The 24,220-nt window shown below is 37.4% G+C and overlaps 1 protein-coding gene across 5 annotated transcripts in view; it reads right to left on the minus strand.

Moving 5' to 3' along the window:
- HERC1 (HECT and RLD domain containing E3 ubiquitin protein ligase family member 1) overlaps positions 1-24,220 on the minus strand; it is a 289,708-nt gene that overhangs the window by 92,747 nt on the left and 172,741 nt on the right. For 3 of the 5 annotated variants that reach the window (XM_055362534.2, XM_055362533.2, XM_055362536.2), the window contains exons 18-25: positions 23,758-23,979; positions 21,648-21,821; positions 17,243-17,357; positions 17,034-17,154; positions 14,773-14,944; positions 11,827-12,166; positions 11,247-11,367; positions 5,264-5,315 (exon numbers count right to left, since the gene is read on the minus strand). In XM_055362534.2, the coding sequence (XP_055218509.1) occupies positions 5,264-5,315; positions 11,247-11,367; positions 11,827-12,166; positions 14,773-14,944; positions 17,034-17,154; positions 17,243-17,357; positions 21,648-21,821; positions 23,758-23,979 (1,317 nt within the window). The remainder of the gene's footprint in view (positions 1-5,263; positions 5,316-11,246; positions 11,368-11,826; positions 12,167-14,772; positions 14,945-17,033; positions 17,155-17,242; positions 17,358-21,647; positions 21,822-23,757; positions 23,980-24,220) is intronic. The other 2 variants (XM_055362535.2, XM_031002448.2) reach the window with 1 other exon arrangement.

The following is a 24,220-nucleotide window of genomic DNA, read 5'->3' on the forward strand; positions in this document are numbered from 1 at the left end:
AGGTCTCTCTGACAACTACACAACTCTGCTGTTGTAGTATGAAAGCAACCACTTAAATAAATGAGTGTGGCTGTGTTCCAATAAAACCTGATAAACAAAAATAGATGCCAGGTCAGTCTTGGCCTCCTAGCTGTAGTCTGCTGAGCCCTAACAGATGAAATTAACCCAAATGTAACTTTGTATAAATAAAATATTAAGAACAGGAAACACACTATGTGGAAGCATCAGGATAAATAATTTCCATCAAAATATTTAGTTTGACATCAAAAAGACTTAAAACACAAAAATTTATAATATGGAAATGGGAGAGGAAAGAACTTTAATTTTTTTTTTAAGTATAACAATCTGATAACTTTGGTTTGCTCTGTACTATCTGAATATAGGAAATATTATATCTGAAAAGGGCATTAAAAGCTTCTACATAACAACTGAGACTAAGCCCAATTCTTAATACTAATTCAGAATCACCTACTATATAAAGAAAATACAAAATCCAACAAAAAATTTTTGAGATTGTTTACTTGTCCTTACAAGTTTGGTTTTTAAATGGAATTTTCAAAATGAACATGGCAGAGCTGCAATACATACTTTATAAACCATAAAATATGTAGGCAAGCTAAAAGGGGAAAAAAATTAAACATGCCATCATGTACTTGCTTGAAGCTCTTCTTTTTTCTGGGGCTCAACTGGCCAAAAAGGAGTAAATACACTACCACACGAGAATCAGAAAACAAAAGGAGAAATTTGATACAGGAGAGAAACATTTACATTCGCTTTTCTTTATATCATCTAATTTGAAATGCACAGACAAAATAGCATTTCACCCATACATGTTATACCATGAAACACACATGTTGATAAATGTTTCCAGTATTATTTTAGCAATAAAACCCTAACAAAATATTTAAAGATTAGGGGCGATAATCAAACCACACAGTATTTTAACTAATAAGATTTCTGATGCTGCTTCTTAAGTTGCTGTTTTGATATCCCACAACTTTTCACTGTATCATCTTCAGCTTAAATATGAAAACTAAAATCAAGTATCTGCAAAAACGTATTGTCTTTCTGTAAACAATCGTACAACCGTAGCAAATCTTTTAAGTTTTATCAAAGTACCAAATTACTAACATATTTTTACAGGTTTTGTCAAGAATTTTATCAGGCTGTTATGAAAATTAAATGAGTTACTATAATATATGTGAAGGGCTTAGAACAATGCTCATATAGTAAGTAGTTTATAAATGTTTACTAAATACAAATTTCACATTGCCTCTGAGGTGCTAAGCAGAAGAAATGTTTCATCCACCTCTTTTAGAAGTAAATTTAGCTGGCCAGGCACGGTGGCTCACGCCTGTAATCCCAGTACCTTGGGAGACCAAGGCAGGGGGATCACGAGGTCAGGAGTTCCAGACCAGCCTGGCCAACATGGTGAAACCCCGTCTCTACTAAAAATACAAAAATTAGCTGGGCTTAGCGGCACATGCCTATAATCCCAGCTACTCAGGAGGCTGAGGCAGGAGAATTGCTTGAACAGGGACCCGGGAGGAGGAGGCTGCAGTAAGCCGTGATCACGCCACCGCACTCCAGCCTGGGCTACACAGCGAGACTCTGTCTCAAAAAAAAAAAAAAAAAAAAGTAAATTTAGCTTTGATGCCTCTGAAAAGCTGAGCAAGGGGGCTAAATGTATCTACCCACATTTCTTTGCCCCTTCCTACATATTCACTTTCTTAGACCAAGGGCTTAGACCAATTGTGAAACATTAACTGAAGTGAGGGGAGAAAAAGGCGCAATTGTGGTTCAACAGCGTGAATCTTAGTATCCCCACTGTCAAATACTGAGATTACAGGCAATGGGCCCTCTCAAGGAGGAGCCTTTGCAGGCATGGAAAGAGCAGCTGAAAATGTGTATACACCCATTGTCATTTATACATCCATTAAACTTCAGTAAACAGGATATAATTAAACAGCATTATCTCTCTCCTATTCCTCTCATCAGGCTTTTAGTAATTCAAGACCACTGGGACTAGTAAATGCAAATGCTGTATGAGGGAAAACATTTTACATTTCCTCCTCAAAATATTGGAAGGGGTAAACAAGCACATAGAATTCTTGGCCAGGCACGGTGGCTCATTTCTGTAATTCCAGCACTTTGGGAGGCCAAGGTGGGTGGATTGCTTGAGCCCAGTTCAAGACCAGACTGAGCAACATGGCGAAACCCCGTTTCTACAAAATAAAAAAATATATAAAATAAATAAATAAAATTAGCCAGGCATAGTGGCATGTGCCTGCAGTCCCTCCCAGCTACTTGAGAGGCTCAGATGGGAGGGTCACTTGAGCCTAGGGAGGTTGAGCCTCAGTGGTGCAGTGAGCTGTGATCGCACCACTGTACTCCAGCCTGGGTGACAGAGCAAGACACTGTCTCAAAAAGAAAAAGAAAGAAAAAAAAAGAGAATTCTCACTTGGCTGGACATTTGTTTGTCCTTCATGGCTCAAGTCAGAATCAGAATACTCAACAGTGTGAATGGCTCCCAAACAGTTCTCAGACTTGGCAGGTTCAACTGCCCAATTGAAGATTTTATGGCTTAAGGCATCTGGTCTATATTGACAAAAAAGGAAAAAAAATACAGTCATTTATTTTACTATCATTTAAAAGCAAAACAAAGAAACCCTACTGTGTCAAAGGGCAGTCACTAAATATACAATATTTTTGTAAAATCTCTTTGAAAATATAATCTCCTAAATGTGTTATATCCATGCCTAAGTAATTCACATTCAAATTACAGTTTTTTCTTAGTTGTAAAGATGAAGCTTCTACTTTCTTTTATTCCAAAGATATTATTTTGCACACGCTGACCTGGTTAACACAGACTGAATCTCAAATTATATTTCCATATGCATGATAGAGATTTGAGAGAAAACAATTTTAACCAATGAACTATTACTTATAAACTTAACTAATATAGTATAAACTATAAATTGGATTTCTTATGCTACTCAGTAAGTCTGGAGCCATTTTCTCTCTAGCGCCAAATGATATACATTTATTAATATAACATACAACTTTTAGCAATTATATTCACCTGAGCTAAACAAAATTAGGAAAGTAAATCTGTTCCAAAAATTTAATTCCTAAGTCAAAATGAACTACCAATTTTCAAAGAATTACCAAATAATGAAATGCATGTTGCACATTATACTAAACATCACTTAATTTTTTTGATAACACAAATGCTCTGTAATTTTTTTTTTTTTTTTGTGATGGAGTCTCGCTCTGTCGCCCAGGCTGGAGTGCAGTGGTGCGATCTCGGCTCACTGCAAGCTCCGCCTCCCGGGTTCACGCCATTCTCCTGCCTCAGCCTCCCGAATAGCCAGGACTACAGGCACCCGCCACCACGCCCAGCTAATTTTTTGTATTTTTAGTAGAGACAGGGTTTCACCATGTTAGCCAGGATGGTGTCCATCTCCTGACCTCGTGATCCGCCCACCTCAGCCTCCCAAAGTGCTGGGATTACAGGCATGAGCCACCACGTCCCACCCTCTGTAATTTTTTTTTTAAGAAACTCAGCAGCTTTGGTATGTTATAGTCTCAAAAGACTTCTCAATAAAGAAAGCTCTGGTCTTTATTATTCCTAATATTTCAGAGAAATCATTCTCTGTATTCTTTTTTTTGAGACAGGGTCTCACTGTTGTCACACAGGCTGGAGTGCAGTGTCATGATCACAGTACCCTGCAACTTCGAATTCCTGGGCTCCTGTGATTTTCTCACCTCAGCCTCCTGAGTAGCTAGAAATACAGGCGCATGCATCCATGCCTAGCTTTTTTTTTTCTTTTTGGTAGAGACAGGGGTCTCACTATGTTGCCCAGACTAGCCTTCCGAAGTGCTGGGATTACAGGTGTGAGCCACCACACCTGGCCCATTCTTTCTATTCTAATTGTAATTAAATGATGAAATATTGCCAAATTTTAAGTAACAACATTTATTCTTTTGAGCTATATACATGAAAATGAAAAAATTATGTGTGCATTGCTTTCCCTCATTTCTGTTTTTTTTCTATGGATGAGAAAGCTAACATTCTGCCAAAGAAGCTATTAAGAGAAGGGTTTCATTCTGAAATACAAAAGATTTAATATCATGAAAAAAAATTTTTTCACAGGCTTTTAGAAAACTGCCACTAGTGGCAATTTTTAACACTTCACATTTTCACAACCACTTAATAAATGGTTTTAAATAAAAAATACGTTAGGGCAGGCATGGTGGCTCATGCATACAATAATCCCAGCACTTTGGGAGGCCAAGGTGGGAGGACTGCTTGAGCCCAGGAGTTCAAGACCAGCCTGGGCAAATAGGGAGACCTTATCTCTACAAAAATAATAAAAAACTAGCTGAGCATGGTGGTGCACACCTGCAGTCCCAGCTACTTGGGAGGCTGGAGTAGGAGGATCCCTTGAGCACAGGAGGCCAAGGCTGCAGTGAGCTATGATGGTGCCACTGCACTCCAGCCTGGACAACAGAGCAAGACCCTGTCTCCAAAAAAAAAAGCAGCAGTACCAGTTAATAGAGAAAAATGCTTAAGAGAGTTTTTAGTTATCATTGGATTTACATTATCTAAAACTGCTGGGTTTTTCCTCAATTTGTACACATAACCATGAGTTTACTATTCATTAACAAAAGACCTTAACTCTCAATGACACTCTAATTTGTTCCTCATGAAATTTTAAAAATATTTTTTATGTAAGAGATATAATATCTCTTCATGTAAGAGATAAAGCATCTCTTACATGCTTTATCTTAATAGGCCAAGAGGGAAAAAAAATAGAAACTTTTTATTTCAACGTGTGTGTACATGTGTAATGGGGTAAGAAGTTCTCCCTGTAACACCATTTAAACTGTAACAACTCTGTGAGCTAAAACATGGATAATTATGTAAATAACCCCTTTCCATCATAATGGAATGTACTGTTTTTAGAATTCTATAGGACTTTTAAAAAGTCAAAATACATGACAAATGAGAAAATAACTGATTATTAACTCCTAAACATTCCCAGATTTTTAAAGCGTATATATTTTAAAGAAAATAGTCTTCGTTTTAACTCTTCTGATAAAATGATTCTGAAATTTTTTGCAATTACATTTCAAAGACAATCAGATCTAAATACATCAGATATAAAAACAGCTTCTTAATTTATTTACTATGCTCTTTTTTTTTTTTGAGACAGGGTCTCACTAAGATATTTACTATGTTCTTAATACTTACACTTACCTCTCTTTCTGTGAGATGCTGCCAAATCCAAATCAACATTTCGTCTGCCACTCTATTAAAAGTAAAAAGTAAATAAATAAAATTTAGTTGTGAAAAGTACTTTAAGATTAAGATTTAATAGAGTATTAGAATAGAAATTCATGTAATTACAGCAATGTCTTACTTATTCATCATTCAAGTCAAACTAATAACAAAATGTCCCTAAAAACCCACTGAACATAGCTATAAGGAGGCTCAAGCACATATAACTCTGAAACACTAACTAAAAAACTCACATTAATTAACATTGCAGAGTAGCAGTAGTTTTTGTTACCTTTTTTCCATTGGAATCTTTGTCTTTTATCTTCCAGACACAGTATGATCTTATTAGCACCTTCTGGATGCCTAAAGCCTTGAAGTAGTGCCTTATTTTCCAAAATTACTACTCCTTCCTCTAGCTTCACTTTCTTTTCAAAACTTCCACTAGCCTTCGCTAGGTGTTTAGAAGAAGAAAATCTGATAGTCTCCGTACTAACAGAAAAATAACAGTCCTAAACCTTCTGGTAGTATTTGAAAAGATTTTTAAATGTCTTTTTAAAAAACCTATTACAATAGACAAATCTCAAAACTGGTGAACTACAGACAGTTTAATAAAGCAGTGAAGGCTTACAAGAACAATGGAAGTATATTTCTGTTTGTTACCTGTGTATCTGGTGGGGGGATGTAGACAACTGCCTACTTGGCCCATATGTACAGCCAACCATAAACAAATCATATATGACTTAAGCTTATGCATAGACTTGACATTACGGTATCAGCAATTTCAATTGTACTCTATCATACAATCCAAAAAGCTTGTGTCAAAGAAGGCCCGGAAGTGACAAAACAAGGCCGGGAGTGGTGGCTCACACCTGTAATCCCAGCACTTTGGAAAGCCGAGGCAGGTGGATCGCTTGAGGCCAGGAGTTCGAGACCAGCATGGCCAACAAGGTGAAACCCCATCTCCACTAAAAATACAAAAGTTAGCTGGGTGTGGTAGCACACGCCTGTAATCCCAGCTACTTGGGAGGCTAAGGCAGGAGAATCACTTGAACCCAGGAGGCAGAGGTTGCAGTGAGCTGAGATTGTGCCACTGCACTCCAGCCCGGATGACAGAGCAAGACTCCATCTCAAAAAAAAAAAAAGAAGTGACAAAACAGATCCATTTGGAAAATGTTATGTAAAATCTTTACCTGGTCATATATATATAGATACATGTACCCCTGTTGCAGATAAACACACATTTTCTTATACTCACCTACCTATGTATCAACAGAAATAAGTATTATATATTCTTGGACCATTTGGTGCTGGATAGAACACCAAATAGTCATCACAAAGCTCCTCAAGGCATCACTGTGTCAGGCAATAAAACATTTTCATTACATATGAAATGCCATGAGGACTCATGGAAGAAAACAATCTCAGGCCTCAGAACCAGAAAAATCTGGTTCTCTTAAACAATTTTGTTTTTTATCTTTTAGACACTGTGAATTATGTAACTCATTATGCTTTTCCTGTGTGGTGACCAACCTCTAGCAGAACACCACAGGATATGGGCCAAGATAAGAATATCTTACCCAGGGCTTTATTTTCCTCTCTCAGCCTTTTTCAGTCCTAATTCATTCATCTAAATTATCCTTTTGTAAAGTATCTGTTTTCATATGCTAAATCAAATCCTGCCAGAAACGAGGAAGCTAGGGAATAGACTAGAAGGGTGTAGCAAGAAATGTTAGTAAAAATGACACCTGTCAAACAGTTAAACTTAGGGTTGGTATTCTCTGTTTTAGCAAGCAGAGAATAACAGTAGATAACACGTCATATAATACATTTTATGAAAGAAGGTTAAAACAAAGATTTAACATTAAAGTGGTTAACTTCAAACATTTTTAAAAGCATTTCATTTACGAACAATTCAGAATAAATGAGGTATCAAAGATATGAATGGTGATCTTAAATAACCTCATATAGTATAGAAGGGTAACATATTTCAGCTGGAAAACCCAAACTGTCCCAAGTGCTTGCTCCTCTTCATCCACCCCAGGCTCTCTGAAGCTGAAGGCTTAGCCCAGGTCTCCCTTCATCTGAAATGGAATCTGCTTTCTCTCTAGTTCTTGTCTTTTCCATCTTTTGACACTATCTTTGTAATATTCCATAAGGAAAGATGATCAAAAGTCAATCTGGTGTTTTTTGTTTGAGACAGTGTCTCGCTCTGTCACCCAGGCTGGAGTGCAGTGGCGCCATCTCGGCTCACTATAACCTCCGCCTCCCAGATTCAAGTGATCCTCCCACCTCAGCCTCCCGAGTAGCTGGGACAGGGGCACACCACAACACCCAGCTAATTTTTTTTTTTTTTTTGTATTTTTTTGTAAAGACAAGGTTTTGCCATGTTCCCAGGCTGGTCTTGAACTGCTGGCTCGAACTCCTGGGCTCAAGCAATCCTCCCACCTCAGCCTCCCAAAGTGCTGGGGGTTACAGGCGTGAGCCACTGCGTCTGGCCCAATCTTTTTTAAAAATGGGGTTTTTTTTAGTCTTTTTAAAAATTTTCTAAAAACTAAGTGAACAACCAGAAAACCTAACAATCTTAACAATTAAATCTAAGCTCAATCCTCCTCCATTGATCTGTTGTCCCCATTTATAATTTTCCAGCTGTTTTAAATTGTATTACCAAATTTATTCTTCACAACACAGTTGAGGCAAGTACAACAGGCATTATTCTCCATTTCAAAGATAAAGAAACTGGAGCTCAGGAAGGTTAAATGTCTTGTACAGGTCAAAGTCCATGGTGAGTTTTAACCCTATTCTGAGTCAGATTTCATAGCTGATTTCCCAAAAGTACACCACTTTAATTTTACCCATCCTCCTTTCTATATTTTCATTTCAGTTGAAAGGAGTTATTAATCATTTACAATATGTAAAGCACTGTGTAGGAGATATCAGGGGCATTTAGGAAAAATAAAAACCAAAAAATCCTAGATTTCTAGTGGGTTTACTGGGAAGACATACTAATAATACATAAATAAGTCCAACATAAGACAAACAGTGAATTATTAGAGATCCTAACAAGCTGTCATGGGACAACTGGGAGAGTAAGGTAGCTGGGAAAGCTTTCTGGAAGAGGTAACATTTTAGACAGTCCTTCAGGGAAAGACAGGATATCAGCAAGGAAGCCTAGGAGAACTTTTAAGGCAAATAGTGCTTTAGCAAAGGCTCAAGAGGTATGTTTGGGGTCTGGCAGATGAACTACTATGGCAAAAATGCAGACCACTGCAGAAGAATACTGGTTCCAAAAGCAGGCAGGTGACACTTCCCAGAATCTTTGATTTCCGAGTAGGCAGTGCAGTCACTCCTAGATTTGATCAGTCTGTAATTTGGACTTGCGTGGACTAGCCATCTCTCTGCAGTAAGACGAGATGTTTGAGTAGGAAAGTAGCACAATCAGCAGGTAGGTGTTTTGTTGTTGTTATGTGTGTTTCCAAGAGTTCTAATTTGGAAAGAAGTGTCTAAGGAGCAAAACTGGAAAAAGTAGGGGGACCAGTTTGAAAATACCTACTCCAGAAACAGGTAATAGGGCGTTTCAATTAAAGAAAGGAAAAAACCAAATGCATGTGGAAATTTTGTCAAAATAGATTAGACAGTTATTTATAAATTTAAAAATAATTTCCTGACTACCTACCACGTGCTATTATAGGTGCTTGGGATACAGAAGTGAATAAAACAGCAAAAAATTCCTGTCCTTAAAGAGCTTATATTCTAATGTAGACTCAGACTAACTGATCAATGAATAACTAAATTATACAGTAAGTGATCGGTGCCCCAGAAAAAACGGAGCAAGGCAAGGGGGACAGGAAGTGACTATTTGGAAAAGAAGGAAATTTGCCATTTTAAATAGGGTGGTCAGCACAGGCTTCATGGAAAAAGTAACATCAGAATGAAGACTTGAAGAAAGAGAGGGAGTTAGCCATGCAGGCAATAGCATTCCAGTCCTAAGAAACAGCCAGTTAAGGCCCTAAAGGGAACTTGTGTTGCAGATTCATGGAACAGCTAAGAGTCCAGTGTGGCAGAAGGAGAATCATTGAGGAGAGTAACAGAAGAGATCAGAGAGGTAGTGGGACCAGACCATGTAGAGCCTATAGACCCCTGTAAGGACTTAGACTTCTAGTCTGAGAAAAGGGAAGTCATTGCAGGACTCTGAGCAGAGAAACGACATGATCTATGTTTCAAAATTATTGCAGGGTTGGGAGCTGGGTGCAGTGGCTCACACCTGTAATCCCAACACTTTGGGAGGCTGAAGCAGGAGGATCACTTGAGTCCAGGAGTTTAAGACCAGCCTGGGCAACAGAGCAAGACATAAAAATTAAAAAAATTAGCCAGAAACAGTGGCACATGCCTGTAATCTCAGCTACTCGGGAGGCTGAGGCAGGAGGATTGCTTGAGCTCAGGAGTTCGAGGCTGCACTGAGCAGCCTGAACTCCAGCCTGAGTGACAGGGTAATATCCTGTCTCAAAAAAAAAGGTAAATTATCACAGAGTTAGGAGACTAGATAATGAGTCAGATTGATCAGATTTAAAAAATTAACTGACAGAGAAATAAATGAGCACAGGAATCTCACTAGACTATAAGACTGGGAGTGTGAAGTGGAAGCACAGAGATATTAACGCAGATGAAAGAGAAAAGGAGGAAGTATAAACAAAATGTCATGATACAATGAAACGTAAAGACACTGTTCAACTTTCCTTAGATGAGGAATCCTTTATGGAAGCTTTTTTAAAACAATAACTTATTCTTTATGTAGCACTTTATACTTTTTCAAAAATATTTTCATATCCCTTCTCTCAGTTCATACAACAGAGGAATTTCAGAATTACACATGGAGCTTATAGATAAGTCCATCCCAAATGCTAGCATTTCTCTATGAGCTGTCACATGATATGACCAAGATCCCACAGCTCTTTAACAGTAGAATCGAGACCAGAAGCCAAGTCTGACACATCACCATATACACAACAGGCACTACCATCTTCGTATCACACAGTAAGACACTAAAGCCCAGGGAGGTCATAGCACATATAGAATCACACACAAGGCAGAGGAACAGCCAAATTGAAAACCTAGCTACCAATTAACTCCAAGTCCAAAGTTCCCCAAGTAGAAGCAATCTTCTAGATAGTTTTCGCTTTGTATTTTACCAGTGACACTGTAGCATACCTTTACCTCACTTCCTTTTTATATAAATTAGCATCTTATTTATCTTTACCCTAAATGCCTGCAGTCCAGGTTCTGAGGCTTTTTTGATAGTTAACAGAGCTGTTAAAAGATTTTGAGTAGAGGAGGTATAAACAGATTTGTACTTTAGATATATTAGTCTTGTGAAATGTGGAAGGTGGGCACAAGGCAAGAGGTGAGGCAACCAGTTTGAAGGCTTCTGCACACGTCCACTCAAAAGAGAAAGTTTAAAACAGAGCAGTGGCAGAAGGAAAGGGAGAGGAGAGGACATTGGAGACACACTAACGGTAAAATTTTTAAGACTTAACTGGATTGGGAAGGGGTGGAGAATAAAGGGATCAGGAGATAAGAAAAAAGAGTCAAGGATGATCCCAAGTTTCTTGCTTGGATAATTAATGTACCACCTACTAAAATAGGGAATAAAAGAGAAACAGGTTTGGAGAGAGACGAGTTCACTTGTAGATAGGTAAAGATTGGCGTAACCCAACTCATTCGGGTGGAATGTCCATCAAAGAGTCAGATATATGAATTTAGAGTTTAAAAAGAAGTCAGAACAAGAGATTGAAACCATTAACACATATGTGGTAAACATATATGCAATATAGTTATTTCTCTTAAAGTTATTTTTGAAAAAATTTTTATATGTCTAAAACAAACATATTACTTACTCTAACCAAAGCCTTACATATCTATACCTTGAAAACAAAAATCTTTCTTTACTGAATCTGGGTATACCTACCAGTGTGTAACCCTCTTCATCTGATTCAGGCTGAGACAAATCAGATTCACTCCTCGATTTGATCAGTCTATAATTTGGACTTGTGTGGACTAGCCGGCTCTCTGCAGTAAGACTTTCACTCCTGTCTCACATGTACAAAAAAAAAAAAGTTTTTTGATTTAGGACTGTTAGTGAACATAAAATTGAATGGAATTGGAGCACAGAGATAATATACACACACAGGGAGAAGTAATGTCAGTTGACAGGAAATCCTGACTCTTGTCTGAGCACAAAGCCCTTCTCAAAATAATTTGCATGTCACTAAACTACAGAGCAATGCAAGTAACTTCACATGCTTTTTCACTGCTGTTGTTTATATATACGAAAAATTGTGCCTCCTCATTTAATCAGAAATTTATAGCCCATGCTGAATCAGTATCAGTATTTACTTTACTTTAAATTCATCCTAGTCAATTTGCATTTCTTCTTTCATGTCTATGTTAACATCAGAACACTGTAACTTTGGAAACAAACCATTTCAGTGCATAAACTAACAAAGGGAAGTGAGTAGGTCATGTTTTCAGTGTCTAGTCAGTCCCACCTGGTCATAAGTCCACCCCCTTCAGAGGCACTTGTTGAAGGTTGCTGCAACTGTCCTTCTTCTCTTCGCTTCTGAAGCTCCTCTATCACAGGACTTACTCCTAATATTAACAGGGCACACCGATGGATCACGGAGTTGCATGCAGCAGTGTACACATCCTGACCCTCAGGAAGGTCTGTGCTGACCCTTCGCTCTTGCTGAGACTGAGGAGGTGGATCATCAGCTCGAGCCCCAGACCCTGCCCCACTGTTCATTCTATCTCGGTCTCGGCTACGAGCTACTTCACGGGCTGAGAGGAAACACTGAAAGATTTCTGTAACATGCAACACAAAAACAAGGTCTTAACACATGGGGAGAGAAGAGCAAAGAAAATAACAATAAAAATAGTCAAAAAGTTTGGACCAAAAACTTACTGAAAGAGGGAAAAATTATTTTTTAGACATTATACACAACATAGTTAACTTAGTTAAAATTACATTTAAAATATATTAAAATACTGTATTTTCATAAAAATTACATTAGGAAATACTAATCTGCCTTTATAGAATTTTAATGTAATCACAATTCAAATGTTATTAATGAATTGGATCAGTTATTTTCAACGTATGGTCCCAGACCAGCAGTACCCACATCATCTGGGTGCTTGTTAGAAATGCAAATTATCAGGCCCACCCCAGACCTTCTGAATCAGAACCTCTAGGAGGGGGACCCAGCAATCTGTGTTTTAAAGGCCCTTCAGCTGATGTTGAAGCCCACAAAAGCCTGTGAAGCACAAGGTTAGGTAAAAATAACTGCTTATTTCTAAAACGTTCACAAGCTTGGTGTGAAAAATGTGAGGTTTCAAAAGAAAAAAAATGGACATAATTTAAGTTATATTAGTTACAACAAAAAATTCCCTTTCCCCTTCCAAAGTCCATATAATCCCTAACATCTACACTTTGCTGTATCTTAAACACATTAAATAAGCACTGTCACTAAAGGTCTTTGCTGAAACAGAATTTAGTTTTAATATATGGGGCAAGATTGCCTCCAGAGTGAGATGGCATCACCAGGAATACCCATCTGATGCCAGCCTTTCCATCAGTGGAGTTAACAAGGTTCTGATGCAGTGGTAGATATTTCACATTAGAAAAGAAATTTTTTGCACAAATTTGGAGAGAAGACAGTATTCTTCTTTTTTTCCTTTTTCTGTTTTTTTTTTTTTTTTTTGGAGATGGAGTCTCACTCTGTCGCCCAGGCTGGAGTGCAGTGGCACGATCTCGGCTCACTGCAACCTCCACACCCAGGTTCAAGCGATTCTCCTGCCTCAGCCTCCTGAGTAGCTGGTATTACAGATGCGCGCCACCACACCAGCTAATTTTTTGTATCTTTAATAGAGATGGGGTTTCACCATGTTGGCCAGTCTGGTCTCAAACTCCTGACCTCGTGATCCGCCTGCCTCGGCCTCCCAAAGTGCTGGGATTACAGCCGTGAGCCACTGCACCTGGCCCAAAGACGGTATTCTTAATGGGAAACCAGGCCAAAAAAGTTGGTAAAATACTAAATTCATCAGTTAATATGGAAGTACAAACTTTAAAAATTGATCTGTATATTTTATAAAATTGTGACAATATTTTCGTTATGCTATTAAAAGTCCCTTATTTCTACAAAAATCAAAGCAATAAACCCTCTCAGATTCCAGGGCTAGAAATCAATTAAAGTGGTTAAGAGAATGGTCATTGGTGTTTGGGGCAGACCTGGTTCTAATTCTAGCTGCTACTAACTGTAGCCTAAGTCATACAATTTTGCATCCTTAAACCTTAGTTCATTTATCTTTAGAATGAGGTAGTACTAGAACTTTAGACAATTATGATAATGAGCTAATCTATGCAAAGAACTTGACCAGTGCCTGGCATATATAGATGCTCTAAAAGCATAGCTAGTTTAAAAAGTATTAGTTCCCAGATGACTATCATTCTTTTATTGTAATTGAGGGTTATACTTTACTATATTTTCACCTTCAGTCTGCTTCCAGGAATTTCTAAACTAAGTTTATATTCAACTGCAAAAGTTCCCTCAGCCTAGGTTTTTAAAATACAATTATTTTCCTTCCCCATCTCCAACTCCCTTTACTCCATTTGGATCTTTTTCCTTTTGTTTAAATTATGTTTAGTCTTGTTTCAAGCCCCCTCAAAAATCATTTTTAGAAGTATGCAGAACACAAATAAGTTGATAATAAAGTTAGTGCCAAGTTAATTGACAGATACAGACAATCTCAAAACCAAAGGCATTGCTGATCATGTTTTAGGGTACCGACCGAATGCACACTTTAACTGGAAATAGCCAAATCACTCAAAAGATACTAATAAATGTTTTAAAAGCTTTGACACTTCTCTTTAAACATATAAATAACTACCTTTAAAAACTATCTGAGCCTTGGAATATAAAGGTATGAAAAATTTTATGCACCCAGTCAATAGCAGTCTCATGTAAATTCTTGCTCCCTATCAAAACAGCAGTGTAGTCAGTGGGTGAAATTTATAATTTTAGAAGTTCCACACATGGAAAACATTATGGCTCTCCTAATAGGCATAGAAAGAGGCTCTCTTCCTCACCGCTCAGACGTCTTCGAGGCTGGTGGACAACTTGTTGCCCCAGAGGACATATTTTGAATGGCCCTATCTGATGACTCATGAGTTTCATTTCATGCATGAGGCTCAGTGAAGCAGGTACTGACATTCCTGCTTCCAGAGCTTCTCAGCCCCGAATATGTAACCCAAAAGCATCAGAATAGTACTAGCACAGTTGCAGGAGCCCCTGTCAGCTAATACAAATTGAGATCACCAGCAGAATATAAAGTCCTTTCAGAAAAACTATGGAGAAACTTTGCCTTTCTCTTTCAAGTTAGTTCCCCTATCAAAAACCATGCCACAGTTTGTATCTAGAAAGTAAGAAGGGTATACTCACTGCCAGCTGTCATCACTTCATGTTCCCGTTCCTCCTCTTCATCCTCTGGCTCCGGATGCCCCTCTTCCCGGTCTCTCTCAGCCTGTTCTTCCATTTCAGCTTCTTCATCAATAGTTCGAGTAAATGAATGCTCCTGAGGATCAACATCTGCAGAGTCCTGGTTTTCTGATAACTTAAAGAAATTATCAGAAACTACACTAAATAAATTTTTTCCAAAATCTTTTTAAAACTTTAAAAAACCTTTAATTTTTTATCATGGAAAATATTGTTGATATCAGTAATAACACATGAACTTTACTACAAAAACCCAAAAGATACACTAGATAAATCTTAAAGATTAGAAATAATGTATGTACACAAAATATATAGACACATATATGCTCTTCCTTCCTCATTATTTTGATTAAAATGTCATGCTGTAAATTTATTCATATCTATATTGCTATTCAGCTATAAATTCCTACAGAGCTGCAACTTAGTAAGTTGTAATGAACATGATACCAAGCATAAAAGGTAATTAAGGCAGAGAATTTTTATTCTATTCCATTTTCTTCAAGTTGTTTATGTTACTATTACTCTGCATAAATGTTTAATAATTCTAAATTTAAAACAGTATTGGTTTTAATTTTTTTTCTTTAACTTTGCCCCTGAACAAACCAAAAATTAGAAATCTGCTAAGGACAATGTTGACTTGATTTCCCACAGTGGTTTCTAGCTAGCAGTCATCTAGACAAAGGAAAGAATCCTTAAAACAGATACTCAGACAGTCATAAATACCATTCAATATAAAGCACAAATGACAAATTTTAATTGTATCATCAGATCCATCATAAAAGTTACCTGTGACTCGTGACCATTAAATAATTTAAGAGTTTTACAGAGATGGGGATACTGAGTAGTCAGACTCACACAGTACATGTCATTTATCCCCATATATGAGTTTCAAATATGAGCCTCAACAAAATGGCAAATTAATACATTTCATGGACTTTCAAGGTCACCAACAAACAGATCCACAAATACTAAGTCAGTATATGACAAAAGTCTACAAATGGAGAGACAGAGTTTGGTTTTTTAAATCTAAGGACTAAATAATGGAGTGCAAAGCATCTGATTAGTTAAGTTTCAAAGTCAGCACTATAAAGATAATGTTTTATTATCCAGGCTTGCATTTATAATTTTACGATCATGTTATCAAGATTACCAAGCACTTTAGAAATTATCTCCTTTTTGCTGTAAGAATTACTTCTGGACTGTTCTTAATAAGTAGTTTCGGCCGGGTGAGGTGGCTCACGCCTATAATCCTAGCATTTTGGGAGGCCAAGGTGGGTGGATCACTTGAGGTGTTCAAACTCCTCACTCCGGGAGTTCAAAACCAGCCTGGTCAACATGGTGAAACCCCGTGTCTACTAAAAATACAAAAAATTAGCAGGGCGTGGTGGTGCATGCCTGTAATCCCAGCTACTCGGGAGGCTGAGGCAGGAGAATCACTTGAACCTGGGTGGTGGAGGTTGCAGTGAGCCAAGATCGTGCCACTGTGCTCCAGCCTGAGCGACAGAGAGAGACTGTCTCAAAAATAAAATAAAAAACAAGTAGTTTCAATCTTCATTTCCAATGGTAGACAACTCTAATCATCAGAAGGCCTATTTTCCTAATATTCAGCTAAAATGATTCCCCATTTGATTGTTACCCTTCCGTCCTAGTTGTGTCCTCCAGAACAAGGAAAACATTTATTTCCTCTCTTACAGAGAAGCTCTTTAAGTATTTTTAAGGCAGCTATTATGTGACACACACACACACACACACACATACAACCCCCTCCTTGGTTTTCACTTCTCTAAGCTGAATATTTTTGATACTTTCTAGTCCTTGTATGACATAATTTTTGGACTTTATCAATCCAAGGTATTTCTTAATGTCCCTCATAAATTATGGCACCCCAAATTAAACAGGATAATTCAAATGTGGCCCGATCAGCACAAAGAGAGGAATAATCATTCCTATGATTTGAATCATTCAATTTGTTATTAATATTTATGCAGCCAACTAAAGTTTCTTAGAACCAATATCACACTTGGTAAATGTGAGGTTAAGTAAATCTCAAATCTTTTCCTTTTTTTTTTCTACTAGGAAAAGAACTACTCAACATGTATTGAACATATGCAATAACCAAGGCACATTTTTTTCTCACATAAACCAATTTAGAGCTAGCTCTCACAGCTTGCAGAAAAATATAGAAATTAATTGATTTCAAACTTTACCCATCTGTCCCGTGATGATGACCTTGTTTGAATAAGTTCAAGGTTCTTGCAAGCAAGTAAACGACTTCGAACTTTGTATACACAACGGTACACTTCTGATAAGTGTTTACCAGGTTGATATCTAAATGAAGAACCAAAATAGAAAAGTTACCTAATTTCTGATATCATCAGAGCAAATATTTGTCTGAGGATAGTTTTAAGTTACTTGCCGGCTTTCTCCACATGCTTGACTAAGTAAATTTGTGTGTTTCAGAAGAGCTGCAAGAACAAATCTAGACACAGTGTCCAAGAGTGACTCATTACTTAAAGTTGCACTGTCCCAATCTGAAAATAAAAATGATGCATTGACATTTAAAAGGGCTCAGAAAACAGTTCAGAGGTAATTTTTATAGCTTTAGTCATCCAACACCTGAATTTTATCATCTTTCTAAACTGTTACTTAACAAATGCACCTCATTAGATCCCACTTACTGTTCCAAGTGCTGTGGATATAGCAGTGAACAAAACTAAATCCCTGATCTAACAGAGCTTATATTCTTGTTAGGAGGAGGGGGGTGGGAGAGAAAATTTAAAAGAAAACATTAATATGACAGGTAAGTGCTATGAGGGAAAATAAAGCAGGGTAAGGAGAACAGGGAGTACTGGATATGTGGGATTATTATTTTATATAAGGTGGTCTGGGAAAGTTTCTGATAAGGTTACATTTGAGCAGAGATCTAAATGAAGTGGGGGAAAAAGCTTGTGAAAATGGGTCCCCTCAGAAAAAGCTAGTGCAGAGGACCTGGGATGGGTTCAAGAAGGCCAGTGTGGCTGGGGCAAACCGTGCATGCACAGAATGGGTAGAAGACATCAGAGAGCTGGCTGGGGACCAGATCCCAATGGCCTTGCAGGCCAGTACAAGTCCTCCAGGTTTTACTCAGGGAAAAATGAGAAGCAGCATTAGAAGGCTTTGAACAGAGATACAACATGATCTGACATGTTATTTCTGAAAGCTCACTCTGCTGAGTGGAGAACTGACTTATAGGGACAGCAATAGCAGAAGTAATTATTGCAGTAATTCAAGTGAGAAATGATGATGACTCAGAAAAAGGTAAGAGCAGCGAAGGTAATGACAAGTGGCTGGAGAGTCCACATGCATTTTGAAGGTAGAATTGACAGGATTTGTTGATAGATCAGATCTGTGATGTGAGAATATGAGAGAAGTCAAAGGTGATTCTAAATGTATTTAAAATGTAGTCGGCATTTACTGAGAAAGGAAGACCACATGAACAGTTTCGAGGGTAGGAAGCTGGAATCAGGAGTCTAGTTTTGAATACTCTCCATTAGACATTCTAGAGGAGATAGTGAGTAAACTAGTCATATATACATGTATCTGGTATTTGACGCCATAAAAGTATATACTGTGAATACAAGTACATTTAAGTGGGTAAGAAATGAAACAACATTTCTTAAAACAGAAATGAAGACATGCAGTTGAAAACCCAAATCACAACATTAGATGATGAGGACTAGTCGGTGTTTTTTCTTCCCATTCTTTTTTTTTTTTTTTTAAGAGACAGGGTCTCACTCTGCTGTCCAGGCTGGAGTGCAGTGGTGGCTACATAGCTCACTGCAGTCTCAAACCCCTGGGCTCAAGCGATCCTCCTGCCTCAGCCTCCTAAGTAGCTAGAGTTACAGGCATGAGCTACCACACTTGGCCTCTTCCCATTCTTTAATTCTATGTTGGCACACCAGTATTGTACTTTAACAATGTAGTATATTCAGTAGATTTCAAATGGGGGTGGGAGAGTTATTGTCCACCCTGCTCCCAGAGGGACTGCTAGTCTCTGTTCATTTGACAGATTTGCTAAATATCTGGGCTACTTATAAACAAAACAAAACCAACAAAAAACGTGCTTGAAAAATTTTTAGCCTCAAATTAATTTTGGTTCTTAATTCCTTCTTAAAACTCTCATCTCCAGAGATAAAAATGTTATATGCTGGTTTTCATTTCAGTATGCCTAAGTCAGAAATTTAAGTTCAGACTTATCCTGCTTTATCAGTAAAAAAAATTGACAAGGACAAATATGCCAGATTTTAAGAAAATCTTACAGCCCACAGAGAATCTTAGAATGACAGTCCTCATCAGGCTCTTAAGAAATCATCCATTCCATGGAATTGCTTGCTATTCTGAGAACTGCTATGACTAAAAAATCCAACAAGACTCCATTTCAAGGAACCTAATATGCAATTTTAAAAGCAAACTAAAGTAACACTCTTTGTTGTGTTTTAAATTTAGCAGGTATTACTCTCCTATGCCATTTTTAAAATAATGGGTTCCTTTAAAACATCTTCATTAAAGTTATGTTCATTTCATACCAAACAACAAAGAATGTTTCCACTATTCAGGAATAAAGTCTATGCTTACAGTGTATAAGCAATACAACAAACAGACCCATACAACAAGTTTTTATTCACCTTATATCTAGTTTTTTTTTTTAGTTCTCACTGCAAGGTAATAAGTGATAATGTGGTATAGAAAACCTAACTGCATATCCCAAGCAAATGTTACAAATATGAAATATCAGAAAATACATCTTAGAAAGTAAACTTTTTTCCTCCTCATTACTATTTCACCTCTGGTAGGAGTCACCACAACAGAATGAATGAATAAATGATTAACAAACAAAATGGGGCCAGGCGCCGTGGCTCACACCTGTAATCCCAGCACTTTGGGAAGCCGAGGCGGATGGATCACCTGAGGTCATGAGTTCGAGACCAGCCATGGCCAACATGGCATAAACCCCATCTCTACCAAAAATACAAAAATTAGCTGGGTGTGGTGGTGCAGGCCTGTAATCCCAGCTACTCAGGAGGCTGAGGCAGGAGAATCGTTTGAACTCGGAAGGCGGAGGTTGCAGTGAGCTGGGATCACGCCACTGCACTCCAGCCTGGGCGATAAGAGGAGACTCTGTCTCAAAAAACAAAAAACAAAAAACAGATGAGATTAAACATTCAAAGGTGTCATCTTATTGGCAGATCTGAATAATATGTATCTCATTTCATTTTCTTTATAAAAAATAAAGGCCAATAAAAAGTAAAAATGTATTTATTTTTGCCATTTTGATCACACAAGAAAGAAAATCCAAAAAAAATGGGCAAAACTAATGACAGGATAAGAGAATGACACAGAGAAAGAAAACTAGAGATAGGCGATTCTGAACAATCCCGATGATTGTTAAAAAAACAAAGGAGCTAAAAAGAAATCAGGTACAGTCTTTGAAAATATGTACATAAAATTAATTTTCTTTGTTGTTGTTGCTTGTTTTTTGAGGCAGAGTCTCACTCTGTCACTCAGGCTGGAATGCAGTGGTGCAATCTTGACTCACTGCAACCTCCACCTCCTGGGTTCAAGTGATTGTTGTCCTTTAGCCTCCCAAGTAGCTGGGATTACAGGCACACGCCACCATGACCAGCTAATTTTTTTTGCATTTTTAGTAGAGACAGGGTTTCGCCATGTTGGCCAGGCTGGTCTCAAACTCCTGGCCTCAAGTGATACCTCCCACCTCAGCCTCCCAAAGTGCTGAGATTACAGGCGTGAGCCACTGTGCCCAGCCTATAAAATTAATTTTCTCAAATAATATTAGAAACTGAAATACCACCACAAACTTGCATAGTACTTTACCATGGTACTTAATAGTATATCTTATCTGAAACTGGAATCTTCACCAGCACTCTAGAGTAGGCAAAATGTTTTATAGATGAATACTGACCACACCTATAGCTTAGACTTCTAAGTACACATCCTTTCAGTCATTAAACCAGGGCTTGCAAAGGGAAGATAATCGTTAAACAGACTCTTAAAATAGATTCATTTACATAGCACGGAATATAACAGTCTCCCTTATCCATGATCTTGCTTCTCATGGTTTCAGTTACTTGCGATCAACTGTGGTCCAAAAATATTAAACGGAAAATTCCAGAAATAAACAATTCATAACTTTTAAATTGCATGCCCTTCTGAGTAGTATGATGAAATCTCACAAAGTCACTTAGTAACCCTCTTGGTTATATGATCTACTGCTGCGGTATCACAGTGCTTGTGTTCAAGTAACCCTTATTTTACTTAATACTGGCCCCAAAATGCAAGAGTAGTGATTCAGTTAGCATATTATTGTAATTGTTCTATTTTATTATTGTTGTTGTTAATGTCTTACTATGCCTAATTTATAAATTAAACTTTACCATGGGCAAGTATGTACACACAGGAAAAACCGTAATGTATATAGGGTACGGTACTACCTGTGGTTTCAGGCAATCTACTGGGAGTCTTGGAACACATCACCCGCGGATATAGGGAGACTACTATACTTTAGTAAAATGATTACCTATAAATGTATTATATAAATCTCAATTTTCACACAGTAGGTTTAAGTGGAATACATGTATATAAAAAATAGTTACACTATTTTCCACAAAGGGAAAAACAAATTGTTTAAAAATGTTAATAAAATACCTTTTTCTATTAAAAAAAAAAGGGTGATCCCTATGATTTTCACTTACATATATTGCATATATATTTGCGAGCATTATGAGCTAACTACAAATTTACTCCCTTTATCTTCTTCATCTTACCTTTACTAACAGCATAGTCCTGCATGCTGATCCAAAGGCTTCGGGCAGGCTCTTTAGAACAACCCAATGCCAAGTCTACATAGACAGCAATTTCAGGCCGCAATTTATAATCAAAAGGCTTCTGTTCTTCATTTCCAGAAAGTGCTACTTCTAACAGGCAACTCATACATTTATCTAAAAAAAATACTCACGTTACCAATTTTAACATCATAAATTTTGGTGCTACAGATAAAATCTTACCACATTTATTTAACGATTATGAAATGATAAACTTCAAACCATTTTAAGTAGATGCTACCAAGGGAAAGTCCTTTAATGTTTTTCAGTTGGAGGTAGTATCAACTCTTTTACATTCTCCAAAAGGATGTGACACTCCACCAATTGTGACATTCCAAAAAAAACTCTGGCATTTTGCAGTCAAATGCTTTACCTCTGAGCCATACCCTACAACTCTGGCGTTTTGGCAGGCAGAGGCTAGAGAAACTAAATGTCCTACACGTGCAACGGTCTTGTATAACAAAAAACCAACTCGTTCAAAATGGAATGATATCCTCTTTGAGAAACAAGGAACCATTGAAAAAGCGACTAGACCTTTTTTTAATAGACTTAAGTAAAAATAATCAGTTAAAAATGATCCATGTAAAAGATACCATGAACAATTTCTCAATTGATATTTATATTTGTACAGGTGGTTCCTAACTTTTCAGTGTGACATTTGACATTCAGAATTCATTTCACATTTAAAAAACAAACAAAACCATGTTCTAAGTGATGATGAGGTTCTTGGGCTAGTATCAAAAATCAATTCAACCCATAGTATAACTGAATTATTGTATTTTTATAATTTTACAAAGGCTAATACCTTTTTCTAATACATACAAGTAAACAAAATAAAATTTTAATAGTTTCATGATTTTATAACTTAAAAAGTGAAAAATAACATTAAACAGAAATTGACTTTCTTCATATTAAAGGCCAGTTTAATTGAGTAAATATAACAGAAATATGAAGAGGGTAGAGATAGAGATACTTTTGTTCTCAGGAGGTCCTTTAGGACTGTCACAAGATTAAACACTGACAGCAGTGGAATTATCTTTATCATGTTAAAGACCCCTTGAAAAACCATGATTTTACTTTCTTTAACAAAATGTTTCATAAACACCAGTCCAACATTCACCAGCCATGGCCAAAATTACTTTCCGGTTCATAAATGAAATGATAAATGTACACTCATATTTGGAAATGGAGGAAAATCCTCAACTGCTTCCCTCACTCCCACTCTCCAACCCTCCAAATCCCAAAGTATAATCTTTCTCATTTTGTTTTGTTTTTTCTTTTCTTTTAAGCTCTCCTTCTTTCCTCTCAGTCTCTCTTAGACTTTCCTTCAGGGACATGTTGAGTCTCTTTGTCTTATCAGAGAAATAATAAATTTTAGATCTAATAATATCACGTAGCCTGTCTAATTCAAATCACTATTTTATAGAATCAAAATTAGAAGCCTAGAGAGATTAAAGGACCAATTCTAGATAAAACAACTGGATTATCTGGGGTACCGGATAAGTCTTCATGTTCAGTCTAGGAACTAGCCTGCCAGCAATATATACAAATGGAAGATGATGCAGAAGGGAAATCCTAAAGGCACTTTAAGTGGCGAAGAAAAAATTGGGACATAATATACTGTCAGCATTAAAGCAAGACAGGCTGGGAGGAAAAGAGGCTGCCACTCACATCTGAGGGGTGCTGCACTGATAAGTCATGGTTAAGTACTCTTACAGTGCTTTACATTCTGGGAAGCAGTTTCATAACCTCCAAGCCTCGGAAGATAAGTGATGAAGCATTGAGTTAGATGACTTGCTCAAAATGAGTGATAAATATGACAGAGTAGGACCAGACCTACAATTTCTATTTCCTCTGGGGGCTCTTTTCACCATATTGTGCTGCAGGATTTAACCATTTTTCTTAGGGCTCCAAGTCATAGCCCCAGATTCCCTACACTGCTAATGTTGCAATTGGTGCCTGTCAGTTCTCTATTTAGCAAATCAGAATAGAGAAATCTCCAACTGAGGTACAAACAGGCAGGTATTTTAAATGCTGCAGAGAAGCACATTACCCAATTGAGGAGTGTCCATTTCTACACCGTCACTGAACAGTGGCGTTTTCATCCAATATGCAGTGTCCTGTTCCTCTGGAGACACAGGGGAGCCCTGAAGCATGCCACCAAGACACCGCCCAATAAGGAGAGCAATTGTTCTTTCTAGATCCACAAGCCATACCCAGGACTGAGCTGGCTGAGGTAATGGCAGACCAGCAGGATCAATTAGTTCTGGCCCTCCTAAAGACAAAATCATTAGTTATTGTGTCTTTATCTGGCACTTTAAAGATTCAAAATATTTCTCATAGTCTCCTACCGTACTGCAATAAGATACTGATGCAAAATATTTTATGATGAAAACACAAATTATAATACTTTATTTTTTCTCTTTACCAGACTGATTTAAAATAATATCCAGAGAAGTTATGCTATCAAATAAAATTTTCCTTGGAAAAGTTACTAATTTTAAGATAAACATTAA

Source organism: Gorilla gorilla, chromosome 16 (genome assembly GCF_029281585.2).
Source record: "Gorilla gorilla gorilla isolate KB3781 chromosome 16, NHGRI_mGorGor1-v2.1_pri, whole genome shotgun sequence".
Taxonomy (NCBI): Eukaryota; Metazoa; Chordata; class Mammalia; order Primates; family Hominidae; genus Gorilla; species Gorilla gorilla.